The 17,516-nt window shown below is 42.9% G+C and overlaps 1 protein-coding gene and 1 long non-coding RNA gene across 5 annotated transcripts in view; both read right to left on the bottom strand.

Annotated features, from left to right (window-relative positions):
• Positions 1–4,882: 4,882 nt before the first annotated feature.
• LOC136438502 (uncharacterized) lies at positions 4,883–7,596 on the bottom strand. The gene is made up of 2 exons (XR_010756434.1): positions 7,387–7,596; positions 4,883–7,146 (listed from the first exon to the last, which is right to left on the bottom strand). It is a non-coding gene; the product is annotated as an uncharacterized lncRNA (long non-coding RNA).
• Positions 7,597–7,822: 226 nt separating this feature from the next.
• The window catches only part of LOC136438501 (A disintegrin and metalloproteinase with thrombospondin motifs 16-like), a 191,343-nt gene continuing 181,649 nt past the window's right edge, over positions 7,823–17,516 (bottom strand). For all 4 annotated transcript variants that reach the window (XM_066433311.1, XM_066433310.1, XM_066433308.1 and 1 more), the window contains 6 exons: positions 16,531–16,657; positions 15,829–16,036; positions 15,109–15,294; positions 14,077–14,289; positions 13,480–13,624; positions 7,823–12,882 (listed from right to left, as the gene is read on the bottom strand). In XM_066433311.1, coding sequence (XP_066289408.1) covers positions 12,749–12,882; positions 13,480–13,624; positions 14,077–14,289; positions 15,109–15,294; positions 15,829–16,036; positions 16,531–16,657 — 1,013 coding nt within the window. In that variant the 3' untranslated portion in view covers positions 7,823–12,748. The remainder of the gene's footprint in view (positions 12,883–13,479; positions 13,625–14,076; positions 14,290–15,108; positions 15,295–15,828; positions 16,037–16,530; positions 16,658–17,516) is intronic.

The following is a 17,516-nucleotide window of genomic DNA, read 5'->3' as shown; positions in this document are numbered from 1 at the left end:
TGGCCCTGTTCTGTCTGATCATGATCACTAGTTATTTCCGAAGATGTTGGGCCCTTTGCTGGTGGTCCCACCTCTACATACATAGTATTTGGCTGTAAGGCAGCTATCACTTTGTTATCCGATAGATTTCCAACTATCAGAGATTGAGTGTTAGCCAGTGACTGGCCCTGTCCTGTCTGATCATATACACTGCTTTTTTCTGCAGATGTTGCGTCCTTTGGTGGTTTCCCCACCTCTACATACATGGTATTTGGCTGTAAGTCAGCTGCCATAGATTTCCAACTTTCGGAGATTCAGAGTGTCTGATCATGACCACTGGTCAAAGCAGATATAGTGTTTGTGTTGGATTCACTGATGGCCTGAGACTGACCCTGCCCTGTCTGATCATGACCACTGGTCGTTGCAGCAGTGTCTGTGTTTGTGATGGGTTTACCGATGGCCTGATGCTGACCCACAACGTTGTACAGAGAATTCAGCTTTGAGGCAGTCGGCCCTGTGTTATAAGATGAATTGTTAGTGTCCAAGGATTCGATTATCACCTGATACACTGTCTGATCATGACAACTGGCTGTTACAGCGGGTGTAGTATTTGTACGGTTGGGTTGAATGGTGATCTGAGACTGACCCCGCCCATGTTGGCTCATATCTGCAAACTGTTGGTCATAATCACGGGTCACTTCAGCAGCTGTGGTGTTTGTGCTGGGTTTAGTGATGGCCTGAGACTGGCCCTGTCCTGTCTGATTATGTTGTTTGTCTACGTCTTCGTACTGGTGTTCATCATCAGTGGTCACTACAGCAGCTGTGGTGTTTGTGCTGGGTTTAGTGATGGCCTGAGACTGGCCCTGCCCTGTCTGATTATGTTGTTTGTCTACATCTTCATACTGGTGATCATGACCAGTATCAGCTGTGGTGTTTGTGTTGTCATTTTCATAATGGTTCATTTTTTCTGTGGTGTTTGTTTTGTGCAAATCTGAACCAGAATTCCTCACCCTCCTTTTGCGCCAGACTGTAATAGTGACAGCAACAATGAGAGTCACCACTAAACCAACAACAGATGAAGTGACAACAGTTAGGGTAAAACCGGGCCCAAATTCATGGGAAGTACCAGTGACGGCAAGGGTTGAAGCTGATTGTGCCATTGTTATATTTGTCAACCCTTCCCATTCGGTGTCACCTGCTGAGTCAACATTTCGTTTGAAGTGCCAGTAAAAGTGAGAGGTAATAGTGCCATTGTGACAGTTATCTGTACTTTGATATTGGGAATCAGCAAACGTGGACCCTGCAGGATTTGCAGTTGATCGTGCATTTCTTTCTGTATCGCCAAATGGTGAAGTAGATGTTGACACCTCAGATGAATTGAATACGTTTAGGGCATCAACAGGTGGTGTCGATTTAGTTGGGTCTTTACAGATCAAATCTTCGAGACTGATATTTTGAAGTTTTTGGCCTGAAAGGCTGGCAGGTTGGGCACACGTTATTTGTTTTAGAACTGAAGGAGAATCAATCAGCTTTTGCCTCAAGGGAGTCATCTTACAGTCACACTGCCAGGGGTTGTTGTCAATACGTAACTCAGGAATGGATGCGAAGATGTCATGGACTGACAGGGGAAGGACAGCCAGCTGGTTCGACTGTAGGTGCAACCGGTGGAGCTTGGGTAGATTTGAGAATGCACCAGCCTGAATGCTGGTTATGTTGTTCTGATTCAGGTACAAGTACCTAAGCTGGGGAAGATCTGAGAATGTGCCACGCTGAATACTGCGTATGTTATTTCGCTGCAGGTTCAAGAATGTAAGCTCGGGTAGATTTGAGAATGCACCAACCAGAATGCTGGTTATGTTGTTCTGATTCAGGTACAAGTACCTAAGCTGGGGAAGATCTGAGAATGTGCCACGCTGAACACTGCGTATGTTGTTTCGCCACAGGCACAAGGATGTAAGCTTCGGTAGATTTGAGAATGCACCAACCTGAATGCTGGTTATGCTGTTGGGGCTTAAGTCCAAGAGTCTAAGCTTGAGTAGATCTGAGAATGTGTCACGCGGAATACTGCGTATGTTGTTGGAGCTTAGGTCCAAATTGTCAAGCTTGGGTAGATTTGAAAACTCACCAGGCCGGATACTTCTTATCTGGTTCTCTTCCAAATCTAATGCGGTGATGGATGTTGGGAGGTTCTGAGGGACGCTCGTGAGGCCCAGGTTGGAGCAATCGCAGCTTATTGAAAATGGGCAGCGCCATGATGGTACACAGCTGCGGCCAGCTTCTGGTATGTTGGGCTCCTTCAGGATGATGAGAAGGAAAATCAGCAGGTGTCGCAGCTTTCTCCACATGTCGTCCTGTAGTCTGGACAGGCCAAGCACAAATATTCCTCAGAACAATTGTACTATCATACTATCAAAGTAAAAATCTCCGAGCAGTCTATCGATGGAAATGATACAACGGGCAAAAACAGTATTATTGGCCACTCAGTGAGATTACTACCAACGTACCAAAAACTATGTATTGTTAAACCGTTATTAGCATTGAAAAGCACTCATACAGGTAATAGGTAGTCTTAAGTACATAGTATGGTTAGTTAATTGTCTAATGTGTGCTGTTATCATAAATACTCCCTGATTTGGTGTCTTGTGGACATAAATGTTGAGATTCATCATAACTATTAGTCAATTATGGCATGCCATAGTTGTGGTGTTTTAGCAAGAAAACATGTTCTTACTACATATTAACACCAAAATATTCACTTGCAACTTGCTATTTGCGGACAAAATCACAAATTGGTGTTACAAAGTATAGAAGCTTGCAAGTGAAAAAGATCTAAGCTTGGTGTAATGCCAGCAAATACTAGTGGTGATGGCTCATTCCCCGTCGTCGAGAATTAGTGGGATGGAGTTGAGCAGGTCCTCAGACGTATATAAAAAGGTATCATGTACCTACAAGCTACGCATTTATCTTCACTGAACATGAATTAAAACATGCACCTAATATATAGTCTTACGTACATGGCTGGTTAATTGTCTGGTTCAGGCTGTTTGAATCTCAATGTTTGGCATGTTGTTTACTCCCTGATCTGATGCCTTTTGCTGACATTTCATGCTAACGCCATTAAATTTTTCATATTTAGAAATAAGCAGAAAAAAATATGATAATCCGCCCTTTTCTGCGTGAATCCAACGAGGCATTCCACATTCTAGTTCATGTGGACATAAATTTTGAAAATGTTGTACAGTGGCATGTCTTAGTATTCATCATCGGTTTTTGTTTGTTTTGTTTTCATTTGAACATTAAACAGGGACCCAATCCTGTTTTTACTGGTGACTTACCATTCAGTCCAAGTCCTGGGTGGGCCAACCTTCTGTTTTCATGATTTTTTTTTCTAAATCTTTTTTTGAAAATGAAAATCCGTTAACCAAGAAATTAAGATGGTGTGGCCTAAGCGCGTACCATGTAAAATTGGGTGCTACTGAATTTGGAAAATAACGTTTCGTCATAGGGGAGTTGAAATTGCAAACGTGACAGATTCCACCAGGCTGCAATGAAACACAAATTAGAAACATTAAGCCCTATGTTGTTTGTCCGTTGCAAAGAAAACCAATGTCTCCTGTATAGTTATTTGTTTGCTATTCCGGCCTCTCATGCCTAATGTGTGTACAGAAAACGGATGTCTTACCTTCAGGTTTCTCCAAAACTTACCTTTCAACCTAGTCAGACTTTCTTCAGCTGGTACTTTCTAGGCTGTGAAGTCATGAAGGACTTTCCTCAGTCTTCTTGCAGTAGTTGGCCTCCCAGATGTGAGCTCTGGGTGCCTGTTCTGGACTGGAGTCTGATAAACAAGCTTGGATAAGTCTTACTCAATCTGGGCGTGTTAATTGTCTGAAGCTGGCTGTCTGAATATCAACATTGATGATGAATAATGATGTTTTGTTATGCTGGAAGCCTTTTGGGTGCAGTTTTCATGTGATACGCTGTGGGACACTTTTAGTTCATGCTAGTTGAAATGACCTTTCTGTATTTGACACTTCTTGGGTGTATAGGTGCGTGAGATACACGTGAACCTTCAAGTCGATACTTTCGCAAGCTTGGTATCTGGTTGGGATAACTTAGAATTTCTGCTTATGTTATTCAGTAGAATTGAGATTGAGTTGATAATTGCTGTTTTCTTTTTGGTAAAATATAATACAGAATTATTTATCTCTTTTTTTTTAGTTAAAAAAAATCATTATTTTGGAAAGGCATTCTAACTGCATCGACTGAAATGATTTCCTGGACTAAATGAATGTGATAAATAGTTACCTATTCTTTCCGCGCAGCGATTGACTCATCCATATGAAGCTATGGGGTAGTGCCTGGAGTCGCGCGGCGATGTGATTCATGCCTATTTGTGACAAAAAAGGGGGCGGGTGGGCGGGAAGGTCTTGGTGTATTCACCGACCCTCGTCTTGCTCCGTATCATTCCTCCCGTCACCCCTCCCCACCACCTATGGTACCTATCGCTGGGTCACCAGGCTATGCGGATGAGTCTGTCGCTTCAGCGGAGTAAACAGTCAGTTTTCGCCTTATATAGATTGGGTATATGGATCAGCCAATCACAGCGCAGGAAAGATAGTTACCTATTCTTTCCGCGCAGCGATTGACTCATCCATATGAAGCTATGGGGTAGTGCCTTACGTCGCGCTCCTCCTTTTCCTTCACAACCTATTTTCCATTTGTTTTTCCCCTTTCCCTATTTTCTCTTTCTTCCCAATCTCATCTTTCCCAACCTCATCTTTCTATTACCTATTAACTGTTCCTTCTCCCCTTTTCCCTATCTTCATTTCTTTATCTTTCTACTCAACATATGTCCCGGTCGTTATATTCAACCAACAACCAGAGTACATCTGGACACTTAAGACGCATGTGACAACATTCTTTATTTCATCTCCCAGTCTCATATACATACATATATATATATATTATCACTATCCGGCCCAATTTCATCTATCCTGAGAGTCAAACACTGACTCAACTGCAACACTTTATTGTTCACATAATTTCACATGGTACAACACAATGTCTGATACATATCATCACACGAGTAACCACCCTTATGGCTTGGGTAACCTTTCTTGTGCAAGTATAAATAATTCTAGATAACTCAACCATATGCATTTCTTGTTTCCACATTTTCACCGTCTATTCATTCAATTACATATATCCACCACATACATATACAAGATTCTCACATTCGTTATTCCGTTCCGTTCCATTTCTTATTTCTACTTGAATCTTACGACAGTTACTCGTCCGTTATCTTCACTTTTACAGAGAATTCACTTTTGTTCACGTCGGCTTTACAATTACTTACAAAATGACCAAAACCATAGCATCTGAAGCATTTTAAAAGTTGTTCCCTCAGGCGGGAACACGGTTGTGGAAAACGCCGGCGGTGGAATTCTGAAACGCCGGCTGTGGAAACGTTCTGCTATGACCCTCGCCCTTTGCTGTATCTACCGACTCCTCCATCATGGCGCTAGCTTTTCTTGGGTTGCGTGCTCTTCCAACACTTCACTGAATTCGACGTGATGCAATTCTGCCACATATGGCCTGTCATATGCGGCCTCATGAAACGAAGTCTAGAGGCGTGCCATTCACCCTCTTTTTTATCACCACGCTAACCACGTTTCATACCGTCCTGGTAAATTAATTACCATTTAGATTACTACACCACAGGTGTGTCGCACATGTTCAAATCGGCGTTCTATGTTATTTGCATATCGATGGGCCATTCCCACTTTCATCGGCGTACTCCTGCCGTTTTGTCTGATACGTGTACAATCATTACACGCCATGTCCACAAGCACGGGCCATTCCCGTGTGTCAATATGCTATATGTTTACTATATCAAACCTGCACCTCTTGCAGGAAACAAACGTCCATTTCAAATCGGCGTACTCCTGCCGTTTTGTCTGATACAATCATTACACGCCATGTCCACAAGCACGGGCCATTCCCGTGTGCCAATATGCTATATGTTTACTATATCAAACCTGCACCTCTTGCAGGAAACAAACGTCCATTTATAAGACCAATTCCTCGATTTACGACCAGGTCCACTACCTCTGGTCTTGACTAGCTTATCAGCAATGCAGATTCAAAATTGCACACACACGTAGTACAAAATGTAACACCAGAAATACCATTTTAGCATTGTGTTGACAAGTAACCAATGCTAACTTGAATTACCGCCTTGACAACTATGATCCCGAGCGGGCGGCAGCCCTGTCCCTATTTGCTGTTTCCACCTCCGCCGCGTGGTGCGAGTGCCCCCGGCTGACCGACGCTTGGGGCTGAGTGTCCTCCGGCTTGCTGCGCCCGGCCGCACCTGGTCCCTGCATGTGTGCACTGTGATGCTTGCGATGCTCGGATTCCGTTGCCAGCCGTTGTCTCGGGTCTGTTGTTTGCTTCCTCCAGCTTTGTCACCTCCCGGTCGACCTCCTGGTATAGTCCCTGTGACATCTAAGACAACAATACCAAAATTAGATATCCAGCGCTACTGAGGCCAAGGCCTTGCTGAGGCCTGCTATCACTCATAACCACACATACTGCTCGAGCATGCCAGCTCGCCTGCGAGAAGAGCGGACCTCAGCATGACGAAAAGCAATGCACGTGCAAACGACAGACAACTCTCATACACAATCCGTACATACCAACGCTTCCAATTCCATTACATCCAGAAAATGTGACCAGAAAATACCGCCAAAATTGTCAAATTTCAAAATCACAGCAAAATTCAACTTTCTATACTCCCTGAGACCATAATGTCCTTCCTAGGACTTCACGCAGACACAGAGTTGGGCACAAAACGATCTGTCTTGCACGTGCTGTCCGCCCCTAGGAGCACCGGACGCCGGACCAGTCTCTGGGGATGAGTCTGCTGGTGCGGTTGACCACCGTCCTGTGGCGGCGCTTGCACTTGGGGCTGCCCTCCAGCTTGCTGCACGGCCGCGACGAGCGCTGCTTCTGGTTGCGGTGCCGCTATTTCGCCGTCGTTATTCTGTTGTTGTCTTCCCCCTCCAGCCTGGTCATGTCCGGGCGGGTTTTGTACCACCTGGGCTCCCCAAATCTGGTTCCCGGCGGGGGTTGCACTGCTCCCGGTATAGCCGGTACCTGTGACATCTACAGTAATATCACAATTAGATATCCATCTCTACTAAGGCGTGTTACCACTCATAAACACACATATTGCACGAACACGCCTCGCCTACGAGAAGAGCAGACCTCAGTATGACGAAGGCAATGCACGTGCAGCGACAGACAACTCACATACCAACGCACCCAATTTCATTATCTCACAGAATTCCAACTCAAAACGCCACCAAAGTTATCCATCTTCCAAAATCATAGCAACAATCCAACCTTCTCTACTTCCTGAAAAACTTCGCGTGGACACAAACTTCTGCAAGAAACGGTCGCGGTCTGTCTTGCACGTTCTTCCTGGGCGGTCCGACGGAGCTCCTAACGCTGTACCAGGCTGGGCGGACGAGTCTGTCGCTTCAGCGGAGTAAACAGTCAGTTTTCGCCTTATATAGATTGGGTATATGGATCAGCCAATCACAGCGCAGGAAAGATAGTAGATGGTAATTAGCAGTGCTTTAATTTCTAACAGATAACTACATATCATGCTGTATGAAATTTGCACCTTCTATATTTTTCTCCCTGTTGTCATTTGCAAATTTCCTGCCATGTAACGGTAGACCCATCTTGACATCTTTCCTTGTCTACCTCCAGCGTTGTAAGTAATCAAGGACGTTATAGGGGCATAACCTCATTGAAGTAATCAAACACACACACCTTGTTAATAAGTTGTGACATTTTATTCCCAATTTCATATTCAAAAATAATTCATGTGATACATTATGCTGATAACATAATATTGAGATTCTGAGCACTGACCTGAAAAACGTATATAGTACAGCTTGTTTAGAAACACCTGCCTGTCAAGAGACCTCCTGTATTTCATGTGATTCTAGGAAGACTTGGCTGGTACTTAACAGGTATTGGCAAGAATGTGAGTTGTGCAGTACAGAGGTAGTCGCAGTGTTGGGTTTGTTACATCTTCCACAAATAGTATAGTCTTCATACTACATGAATGACGTCTGCTTGTTCTATAAATATTTCTCTCAGCTAAGTTGTTGCACAGAAAGACATCGGTGTCGTTTGTCAGGGTTACCCCAGGAGAAAACAAAGAAGGGAGGCAAGTTGGCAAGCGAAAAGAATGATGTGTTGGTGTCTAACCGCTTGAAATAACATGTTATTGTTTCATACAAAAACTCAGCTAGGGGTTTTCTAAAATAATATCTTGTCTCCCCTTTTGTTTTCTTTATTCCTGGAGTAGCCACAAACATCTTTAAGACGATTTGCATGGAATTCTCATTTTCATAAGGAAATCCTGACAGGTGTTTCTAAAGAAGCCGTACCTTAAGCACCAGAGGCCAATAAGAACATGTGGAGAAGTAACTGTAACGTTTACTTAAGACGACTTTTCCTCCACATCGAGGCCATGAATGAAGACTGATATGTCATTGGAGGGACACAGAAAATTAACTAGTTGTTTCTCATAATCAGTTGATTAATAATTCTATTATCTGATGGCTTTCTTTGTAAGTGCTTAAAGGTGTACAATACATTTCTTGACAGTTTCTTTGACTGCACATGTTAAAATTGCGCTTAAGTTTCCATCCTTATCATATGCTCCAGCTTTTTCTGGAAATAGTCCAAGAAACAACTAATTAACCTGGTGAGGCCCCACTTGAACACTGATAGAAGTTTGTGTCTGTGAACCCAGATGTTCATGTGATACTTTAATGATGTAATCTTTGACCTTACAAATGAAACTCGCTATCATTTCTAAATATGTGAATCATACATTTTACTAATACTTTTTATGGCATCCTAAGAAATCTTTCCAGATAATTTATAACTACAAGATAGTCATTTAAGGAAATGGATAGCAGATGTATGTACCTTTAAGATGCTAGATGGACGGCCAAACATTATGGAAAAACCATCCAGTTCACCTGTACACGATGCTGGGTTCACCAAACACATTTGTTCATTTTTTACTCTAAACAACTGAAGTGATAAAAAAAAATCTACCCCTAAATCAATAAAAAAAAGTTTCCTATGACATGAGAGTTGGTGCAAACAAAACTAATAAGAATCATAATAACCATTTTTCCCATTCGAACTTGTCACCATCCCCTCTATAGTAAGTATTACATAGTAGCACCAAGTATCAGTTTTTTTACACATACACATGTCTGTACATTATTGTATGAGGCCATTTCTACAGCGCCTCAGCCCAGGGGAGTCCTCTGTGCGACTCTGCTCTCTATAGGCAAGAAAAGTCTGGCAGTTGTGCAGAACAATTCTGGCAACTATCGGAAACTCTGAGAAGGCAAGGTACGGGGCTTAAGATTACCAATATGCATCAAGAATACCATTTTGCATCTTTCATCAAAATGTTAGCAGTGGACGTTGAATCGTTGAGGAGGAGGGGGGCTGACTTTTGTAAAAAAAAAGGGTGATGCCCTGTAATTGTTGATCACATCATCATGACGTTATAGAATTTTGCGTACATCATAGTCTTGTAACGAGGTACCTGGAGAACAAAAATCAAGAGCCAAGCATATAGCTCAAAGTAGTTTTTTTCAAGACGCCCCTAAAAGTCACCAGCTACCCCGTTGCACTACATGTACCTTAAGAAAAGGATCTGTTTGTATCCAGAGCAGCAGAGTTGAACGGACTTACTCTCCAAGCAGAGGTTAGGCTCTGGCTTGTTCTGGACGTCTTTTTAGGTGTTTTGATCAGGCTTTCTATTTTGCCAGGTTTTCTTTTTGTTTGCCAGTCATACCCCTGCCAGAGAAAGCAGAAGTTTGGCTGGCGGACAAAAAGAAACCCAAATAGAAAGTCCTATAAAAAAGGCCTAAAACAACATCTAGAACAAGCCTAACCTCTGCTTGGAGAGTTGGTAGAACTCACCCACGGGCGGGACATAACTACAACCTGACGTTACCCTGTCTGACCAGCAACACGGACGCTGCAGTTAAAAATATGTACATCTGCCTGCGACACAAACTTCAGGGGGCTGCAAGGACTTCACATTCTTCGACAGGAAGTTCGTAGATAAATTAGTAGCATTTGTGATACACATTCATCTTTCTTTGTTTGTCAGTTCACTGTATATAATCTGGTGCAAACAGAATAATAATAATAATAATTTCTAGATCTTTTTTCTAAGACAAGACATTAACATGTAATATCTACATGTAGTTCTACTGCAAAATGGGTATCACATCGAAGTTTTAGAAGTCACCGGGAACGTGGTGAGAGACCTTTGCAGCGCCCCTGAGGTAGCAAATTGGACACGAGCCAACAGTGTTAGATTCTGCAGTGACTATACAGTAAACTTTTACATCCCATAATACTCTGTACAAGGTGGAGCTAGCTACGGCAATTCTGTGACAGGGTAGGGCAGACAGCTGACTGTTAGGTTTTCTGTCCAGACTGTTCAAAAATTATGAGACCTGTCAATTCGAATAGCAGCGACATTTGATGGGTGTAAAACGTGTGAACACAACCTGGTGGCTTTGAAATAGGAAATGGCCTATAGCAACTTGGTGTTTTCAATGAATTTCACAGTCAAATATTATCTGTTGATACACATGTTGTTATGACAGGAACAACAATACTACAATATGAAGAAGCACCGTCTTTCAAATGTGACACTCATAGAAAATGTACATCTATTGACAAGTTTAAATGTAGGCATGGTGTCTTTTCTTAAGTTAAACTGACCAGTTTCATGTGTTTTTTCATAATATAATGTACTTTACCCATGGAATTCTATTTCTGTTCTGTGTTGAAATAAAAGTCCTCGGGTAAGGCTACTGTCACAGCGCCGAACAACAAACATCACATCAGCTGTCTGCCCCACAAGCTTTAATATCCACAAATCTATATAATATATGAAAATATAACTTCTCTGGCACAATAAATACAAATGATCAAGGTAGACAATATTTCCATGTAAAAATGCCAAAAATCAGGCAGAAGGAAACTTCCTTTGAATTTCAGAGAGTATGACGTCATTGGCGACACCCTCTATACAATATGTACCCCTGTATGTTACAGTCCTACTTATATAATAAGTCGTTAAGGAGTTCTCAGATGTAAGATTTCTTGCATCTGTCTCTCTAAGATGTGAGATCTACACTTCTCCATGTCTCGAGAAGCCGTCGTTTCTCAACCTTCTTGGCCAGCTCTGTTGAGGTTACTGCTTGAGTAATTCCTTGCCTTGCGTCACAAAACTCGATCCAGAAGGAATTCAAAGGGTCTCTTGCTAAAAAAGCAATATTTTCCCTGCATATAAGTTTATGTAAAGCTTCTCTGGATCGTAGTGCGTAGTGATTGAGTGAGTGGTCCCATACCAGTCTATGGTCCCCACACCGTATGCCACAACCTTGCATAGGTTTGGTCTTCCATCCAGTTTCACGTTCAATCGTTTCACACACTGGATGATATTTCTCTGTTCAACACAAGCTGGCAAGTCCAGAAGCTCAGATCTCAAGTTCTCCGACGTCTTTTACGTCCCACTTGGAATTTTCTTGGTTCAGCAGCAAAAACGTTTGGAATTCTTAAGGTACAAGTCAAGGAGAATGTCCTCCGAAAATGTCCTTGTAAAAATCTACATTGTCATTGTCTGCGATTCTTTCACTGCCTTTGAAAAACAAGTTATAAAAATCTACCAATGATGATAACACTGTGCTTGCAGATGACATTTGCAAGGGGCTTGCTTGGTTGTTTCATTGTTTGTATCTTTTCTTTCCACCAGTAAGAAGCAGCTAGTTCCTTGAGCACCTCTGCTGCTGTTGGACTGATGCTGAAGTTGTGAACTTTGCTAAGATTCGACATCAACACTGAAGACCTTTCTGTTGCTTAAAGTACAGCTTGTTGTTTGTAAATCCAGAGTTTGTCGTTGCATACCTGTTCCATCCTCGTTGTAGAGAGATTCACCTCTTCTACAGTTGGACAGTTTGTGTTGATATTCGTCTTGTTTGTAAATCCAGGATCGGTCGCAAGTTTTCCTCTCCTTCTACACTGCACTAGCATTTGATGCTGATGTTGCCGTAGAGATCCAGACGTTTGAACTTTTCTGTTCTGTTTTCAGTAAATCCAAAGTTAGTTGTTGTAAAACAGTCCAGTCCTGCTTGTAGTTGATGTTGATGTTGACATGGTGCTCAGGATCACAAAGATTTCTGAGACGTAAATCCAGGATGTCTTGCAAATTTTGCCTTTGTTATGTTGGAGATTCGATATTGATGAATTTTGGAGTTTTCAGTTGTTTGAAGTACAGAGAGTCGGTTTGTAGATCCAGACTGTGTTGAAGCATACTCTTCTTAGCAGACAGGTTAGTGTAGTGAGTCTACAGCACCGCTGCAATGAAATCCTGCAGAATTATGAAGTTTTCTGATGTGCAGTTTGTTTGTAAGTCCAGGTAGAGAGGTTCCCAATGTAATCCAGCAGTTGAATAGCAAGAATAATGCAGTTTTCTGTTTTTGGAGTACGGTTGATGAAAAGTTTGTTTGTTAGTTTGTAACTTCAGCACTGCTCTGATGTAATTTGGCAGAATTATGAAGTCTTCAGTTTGTTTGTAAGTCCAGGAAGACAGGTTCCGACCAGCCCAGTGTTATCGCGTCCGTACGGCACCCATGGTGCGTCAGCTGGCCTGCTCCTGCTTGTGTTTCCTGCAGGACTTGCAGCACTTCTGCCCGTAGAAGCTGTGGTCGCACACGTTGTGCTGCGGCACCAGGTGGCACCACCGGAACGCGTCCTGGCAGCTGTCGCTCTCCTCTGTAGGCACGGGAAAAATAAACACGTTTTAAATACTTGCATAAGATGATGATGATTCAACATTATAGTGATCTAAGATTACTGCTTAATAGAGGAAAAGTAAGAAAATGTTCGTTCATGGCACATGATAGAAAAAACAAGAAAGGGGGGTATTTTTAATACTAGTATTAGACAACCTCGAGCAGGTCTATGTTGTAATTTTCTTGAACACAACAAACAATAACATTAAAAGCACTGCCATTGGTTTATGTTATTGCTGTTATTGCCTTATCACTTTCATACATTAAGTTTTCACCATCTTTGTCAGTTGATTTGTGATCAGAACAATTCTTAAAGCCATAACAGTTTCAAATAGCCTTTCTTGATTTGCTGTGGATAACCATTTGCCAAAAGAATATTTTGTGATAAAATTTTGGGAAAGATTTGGTTTCTATTCTTCAAGAACATACTCTTCAACATCCTTTGTTATATCTCTAATACTCATAAAAAAAGACAACAGAATCCCCCCCTTATATCTTCAGGACATGGATCCAGGTTACAATGTCTAAAGGTCAACACCTGGATACGTAACCTTATAAGTACAGGTAAAACTCTTACCGTCTTCTGGACAAGGATCCAGGTTACACTGTCTGGAGGTGGGAGGTTTGGACTTAGCAGGACAGCCGTTGGCTCGGCTGCCGCGGCTGGCGTCGATGCAGTGTACAAGTCTCTGCTGCAGGCCGCCGCCGCACTCCTTCGAACACTGCAGAACAAAACAACGTCAGTCTACTGGAGATATCTTTGTGCACATACAGTGTGTTCACAATTATTTCTAATCCATCAATCATGACAACTCAAGTTTTAACTCAATGACGACGGTGTCATAGAAACTAATGTTGCCTGAAATATATTGCAGTCGCTAGTCGTATTTCAGGGTTTCGAAGCATCCTTAAGTTTCGTCTGCAAGATCTTAAATATTCTTCTGTTCTGTTACGTAATTGCATTCATTAAACTGTTTTCTGTATACAGCTGTACATCTATGAAATATTGTTTTTTCTTTTGTTCTATATTTGTATTTATCTACATGCGGAGGCATGACAGAGTTAACAAGGTTAGTTCCAACTTAACAAACTCAACATGCTGTATGCACGATGCCAACTTCAGTGCTACAATGCAGTGCTGCAAACGATCGATCGTCAAACCGAGCATGCGTACCGTCGACCACTTCCCCGTGTACCACTTCGGCGTGGACTGCTGTGTGCGGTTCTTGGGACATTTCGGCTTCACGCACTTCTCCTCGAGCTGGACGGGCGGTCGCTTCAAGTGCGAGCATCGGCGCTCGGGGAACTGGCGGTACCAGCCGTTCGAATCCTTTGTGGCGCACTTGAGCAAACGTTTGCGAACTCCCTCGCCACACGAAACCGAGCACTGCAGGAAACAGGAGGACGGGAGGGGGTTAACCAACGATGCTGAGGGGAGGGGGGTAAATAGGGGAGGGGGTTAACCAACGGTGCTGAGGGGAGGGGGGTTAAATAGGGGAGGGGATTAACCAACGATGCTGGCAACGCTTCTCCATGCCACTCGGTCTCCGTAGGTCCATTTTGCTCTGATGGTAATACTTTGGTTACTGTAACAGTTGCACTCACATAATGTCAACACACACTCTGTTAGCTCAGCAGCCAATACAACATTGTCCTATAACCGTTCACTGAATCACAGTACAAATCAAATTCAGCAGTTAACAAACATGGATGCGTTTGTATGTTAGTAGTCATACAGGCATGCTTTAAATTCAAAGTACAAGCCTCATGATGCCAGTGGTATAACCATACCGATGTGTAGCAAATCTTGTTTGCTGAGTCTTAACCATCTTCCTGCTAACTAACCCTGTAATGCTAGAGTCACATTTCCTAACAGGTGCCAGCCGGGCAGTTCATGGGAACGAAAAGTATGATATAAATGACAACAAAACACACAAAACCTTTAAGAAATCATCATGATCATAATCTGTGTATATTTCTTGATATACATCTGAAGCTGGTGTTACAATGAAAAAAGGTTGTACTGGGTATATTTTTTGTTCCCGGAAACTTCCCAGTCACTGTTTATCTCTGTTTTGTCTTATTTTTTGTTGTTTTTTAATGCCGATTTGGAAATATGACCCGAGAATAACCAGTAGAGAATCTCAATCTGGCACCAAAGGGCCACCCCGGCAGAGGGAGGGTTGAAAAGGAGCGACGCCCGTACCTGACTCCAGGCGGAGATGAACCACATCATCTTGCGAGAGCACTTCTTGGAGCAGTGCTGGCGGATCTTGGGCTTCATCTGGTACTTGCAGAGGGAGTCAGGCATGATGACATACGACTGGTCCTGCCGCATGCTCTTGCACTCCACCTCGCGCGTCTGGAACCCGTGACCGCACTTCTTCGAACACTGGGAGAGGGAGAAAACAGAGTTTCGCTATCATTTCAAATCCATTCATAGAAGAAGAAGATCTTTATTGACACAACAAAAGCACAGCGACTTTTGTAAGGTCTACTACATACGTATACATACAAACGAATAAGTGCATACAAATGAGTTTGATTACACACAATCATATGGGATAGAGCAACATATCGAAATGTCACATGTCATATACTTATACATGGCTTGTTCTAATGTCACATTCTTTGATGTATATACCTATCTGTACACGGTAGGGATTATCGCCTCCTAGTATATACAGTGTAGCAAATGACAGTTGTAATATACAAGCATACAAAGCTAGATGATAACAGCAATTATAGATTTTTGCACTTCTCTATCATCAGGCATATAGAATGTAGGAATGTACGATAAAATCAGTACTGTTTAAACGCAAATTCCTACTGTTAGTAAACTACATGTATTCACAAGCGTTTCCACAACGTTTGCCTGCGTGCACTTCACACGCAAACAGCTAGATGGCAGCGCTGGACAGCCTACCTCGCTCCAGTCTCCTGCCACCCACTGCGGCGGGCACTCCTGCATGTTGCAGTTCTGCTCGCTGTACGGCTTCGGCTGGTTCTTACAGCCGTCGGGGTCGACCGGCTCCTGCTCCTGGGTGGACGTTTTCCGCGTGCAGTTGACGGGTCGCGCCTGCTTCCCGCCGCCGCAAGACTTGCTGCACGTCCCCCACTCTCCAGCAATCCAGCTGTCAGGGGGAGAAGAATAAATAATATAATATTCATATTACGTATATCTATACCTCTATTTTGTACTATGTTTAATAGTTGTTACCTTACATTTTACCATGTATAACTGTCCTTCAATAAAATTGTTTCTGTTTAAGTGAAAAGATAAAGTTTCATTAAAAAAATCAGATTTTCAGAGCTTTGAATACTAAATCCTATAGTTTTAGCTATATTTATTCAAAATGTTTTGCAAGAGCAGAGCTGGTCTCGCCGCCCACGGCCGAGTCCATCGACGTTGAACTGAACGTCTGTCAGGATGACAAGAAGAAGATGATGATGATGATTCAAAAGATCATACTATTATACACACTGTACTTTTGAAGTCCTGTGTGCATTTGTGAAAGGGACCCCAATACCGAATTCCAGGTTGTTTGGTTTTCATACCAGGGCACAGGACTCCAAAATATACATTTCTGGTATGAAAATCACCAAAAAAATCCTGAGTTGTACTGACCGTGGAGGACAGGGGTCCATGTTGCACTCGTGCGTCCCCGTGCTGGGCTTGGTCGTCTGGTCGCAGAACGAATCGTCCACTTGGCGGGACAGGTCCCACAGGCACTGCGCCGTCGTCACAAGGGTGCCTGTGACCGACACAAGAAAGGAACAAAATACACGTTTATCTTTTTGCCTGACCATAAAGATTTACAGCTGCAGTTCAAGAAGACCATGATAGGTGTCCCCCATGTCTTGTAAAAGCTATAAAGGATGCAGCATTGTCACTGTTTCCTGATCATTTTTGCTGGTCCATGTGAAATCAAGACAAGAACTGCTACCCAACAAAAAATAATGACTGCACAGTACAGACTTCACATAAAGATAAATCATCTTTGGAAGTATTTGCCACAACATAATGTCAATTTAAAACCTCTAATCCGAAACAACATTTCTTCCCCATACTTATAGTAACTTTAAGACTCTGCTGCTGAAGAAACTTGCCAATGGTGATTGACACCTGCTGATGTTTACCCACAATGCTACTGTTTACCTATAAACCCCTTAACGACCCCTGACCCCCTCCAGGTGAGGCGGCCAGGTGAGTGGCGCATTCCAGGAGGATGTAGTAATTTGTTGCTCTTGTGACTGCCCCCCACCCTCTCCAGACTGCTGTTTTGTCTGTGGTTACTGAGGCAGGGAGAGGGAAGAGAGCACTGCATCGCGTTTCGTTTGCCCTTCGTTCAGACACTTGTAGTGCCTAGTGGCACATATAGGGCAGCAAGTTACCTTACTATTTCAGAAGCAGGGTATATTTTCACAGGAAAGGGTTGCTAGCCCTTCCCCTTTATGGGCTTGAGGCACCTCATTGGACACAGCCTCTGCATGGGGGTTCCCTAAAGTTAAACATAAAAAAAGTTCCTAAACCATTACATCATCTGTGTTGGTATTGCTTGCTAACGTTTCTCCATACACAAGCTGGTGGTAGCACAGCTACAAGCTCAGTTT

The sequence above is a fragment of the Branchiostoma lanceolatum genome, chromosome 7 (genome assembly GCF_035083965.1).
Source record: "Branchiostoma lanceolatum isolate klBraLanc5 chromosome 7, klBraLanc5.hap2, whole genome shotgun sequence".
Classification (NCBI taxonomy): domain Eukaryota; kingdom Metazoa; phylum Chordata; class Leptocardii; order Amphioxiformes; family Branchiostomatidae; genus Branchiostoma; species Branchiostoma lanceolatum.
This window is presented reverse-complemented; position numbering and strand designations above follow the sequence as displayed.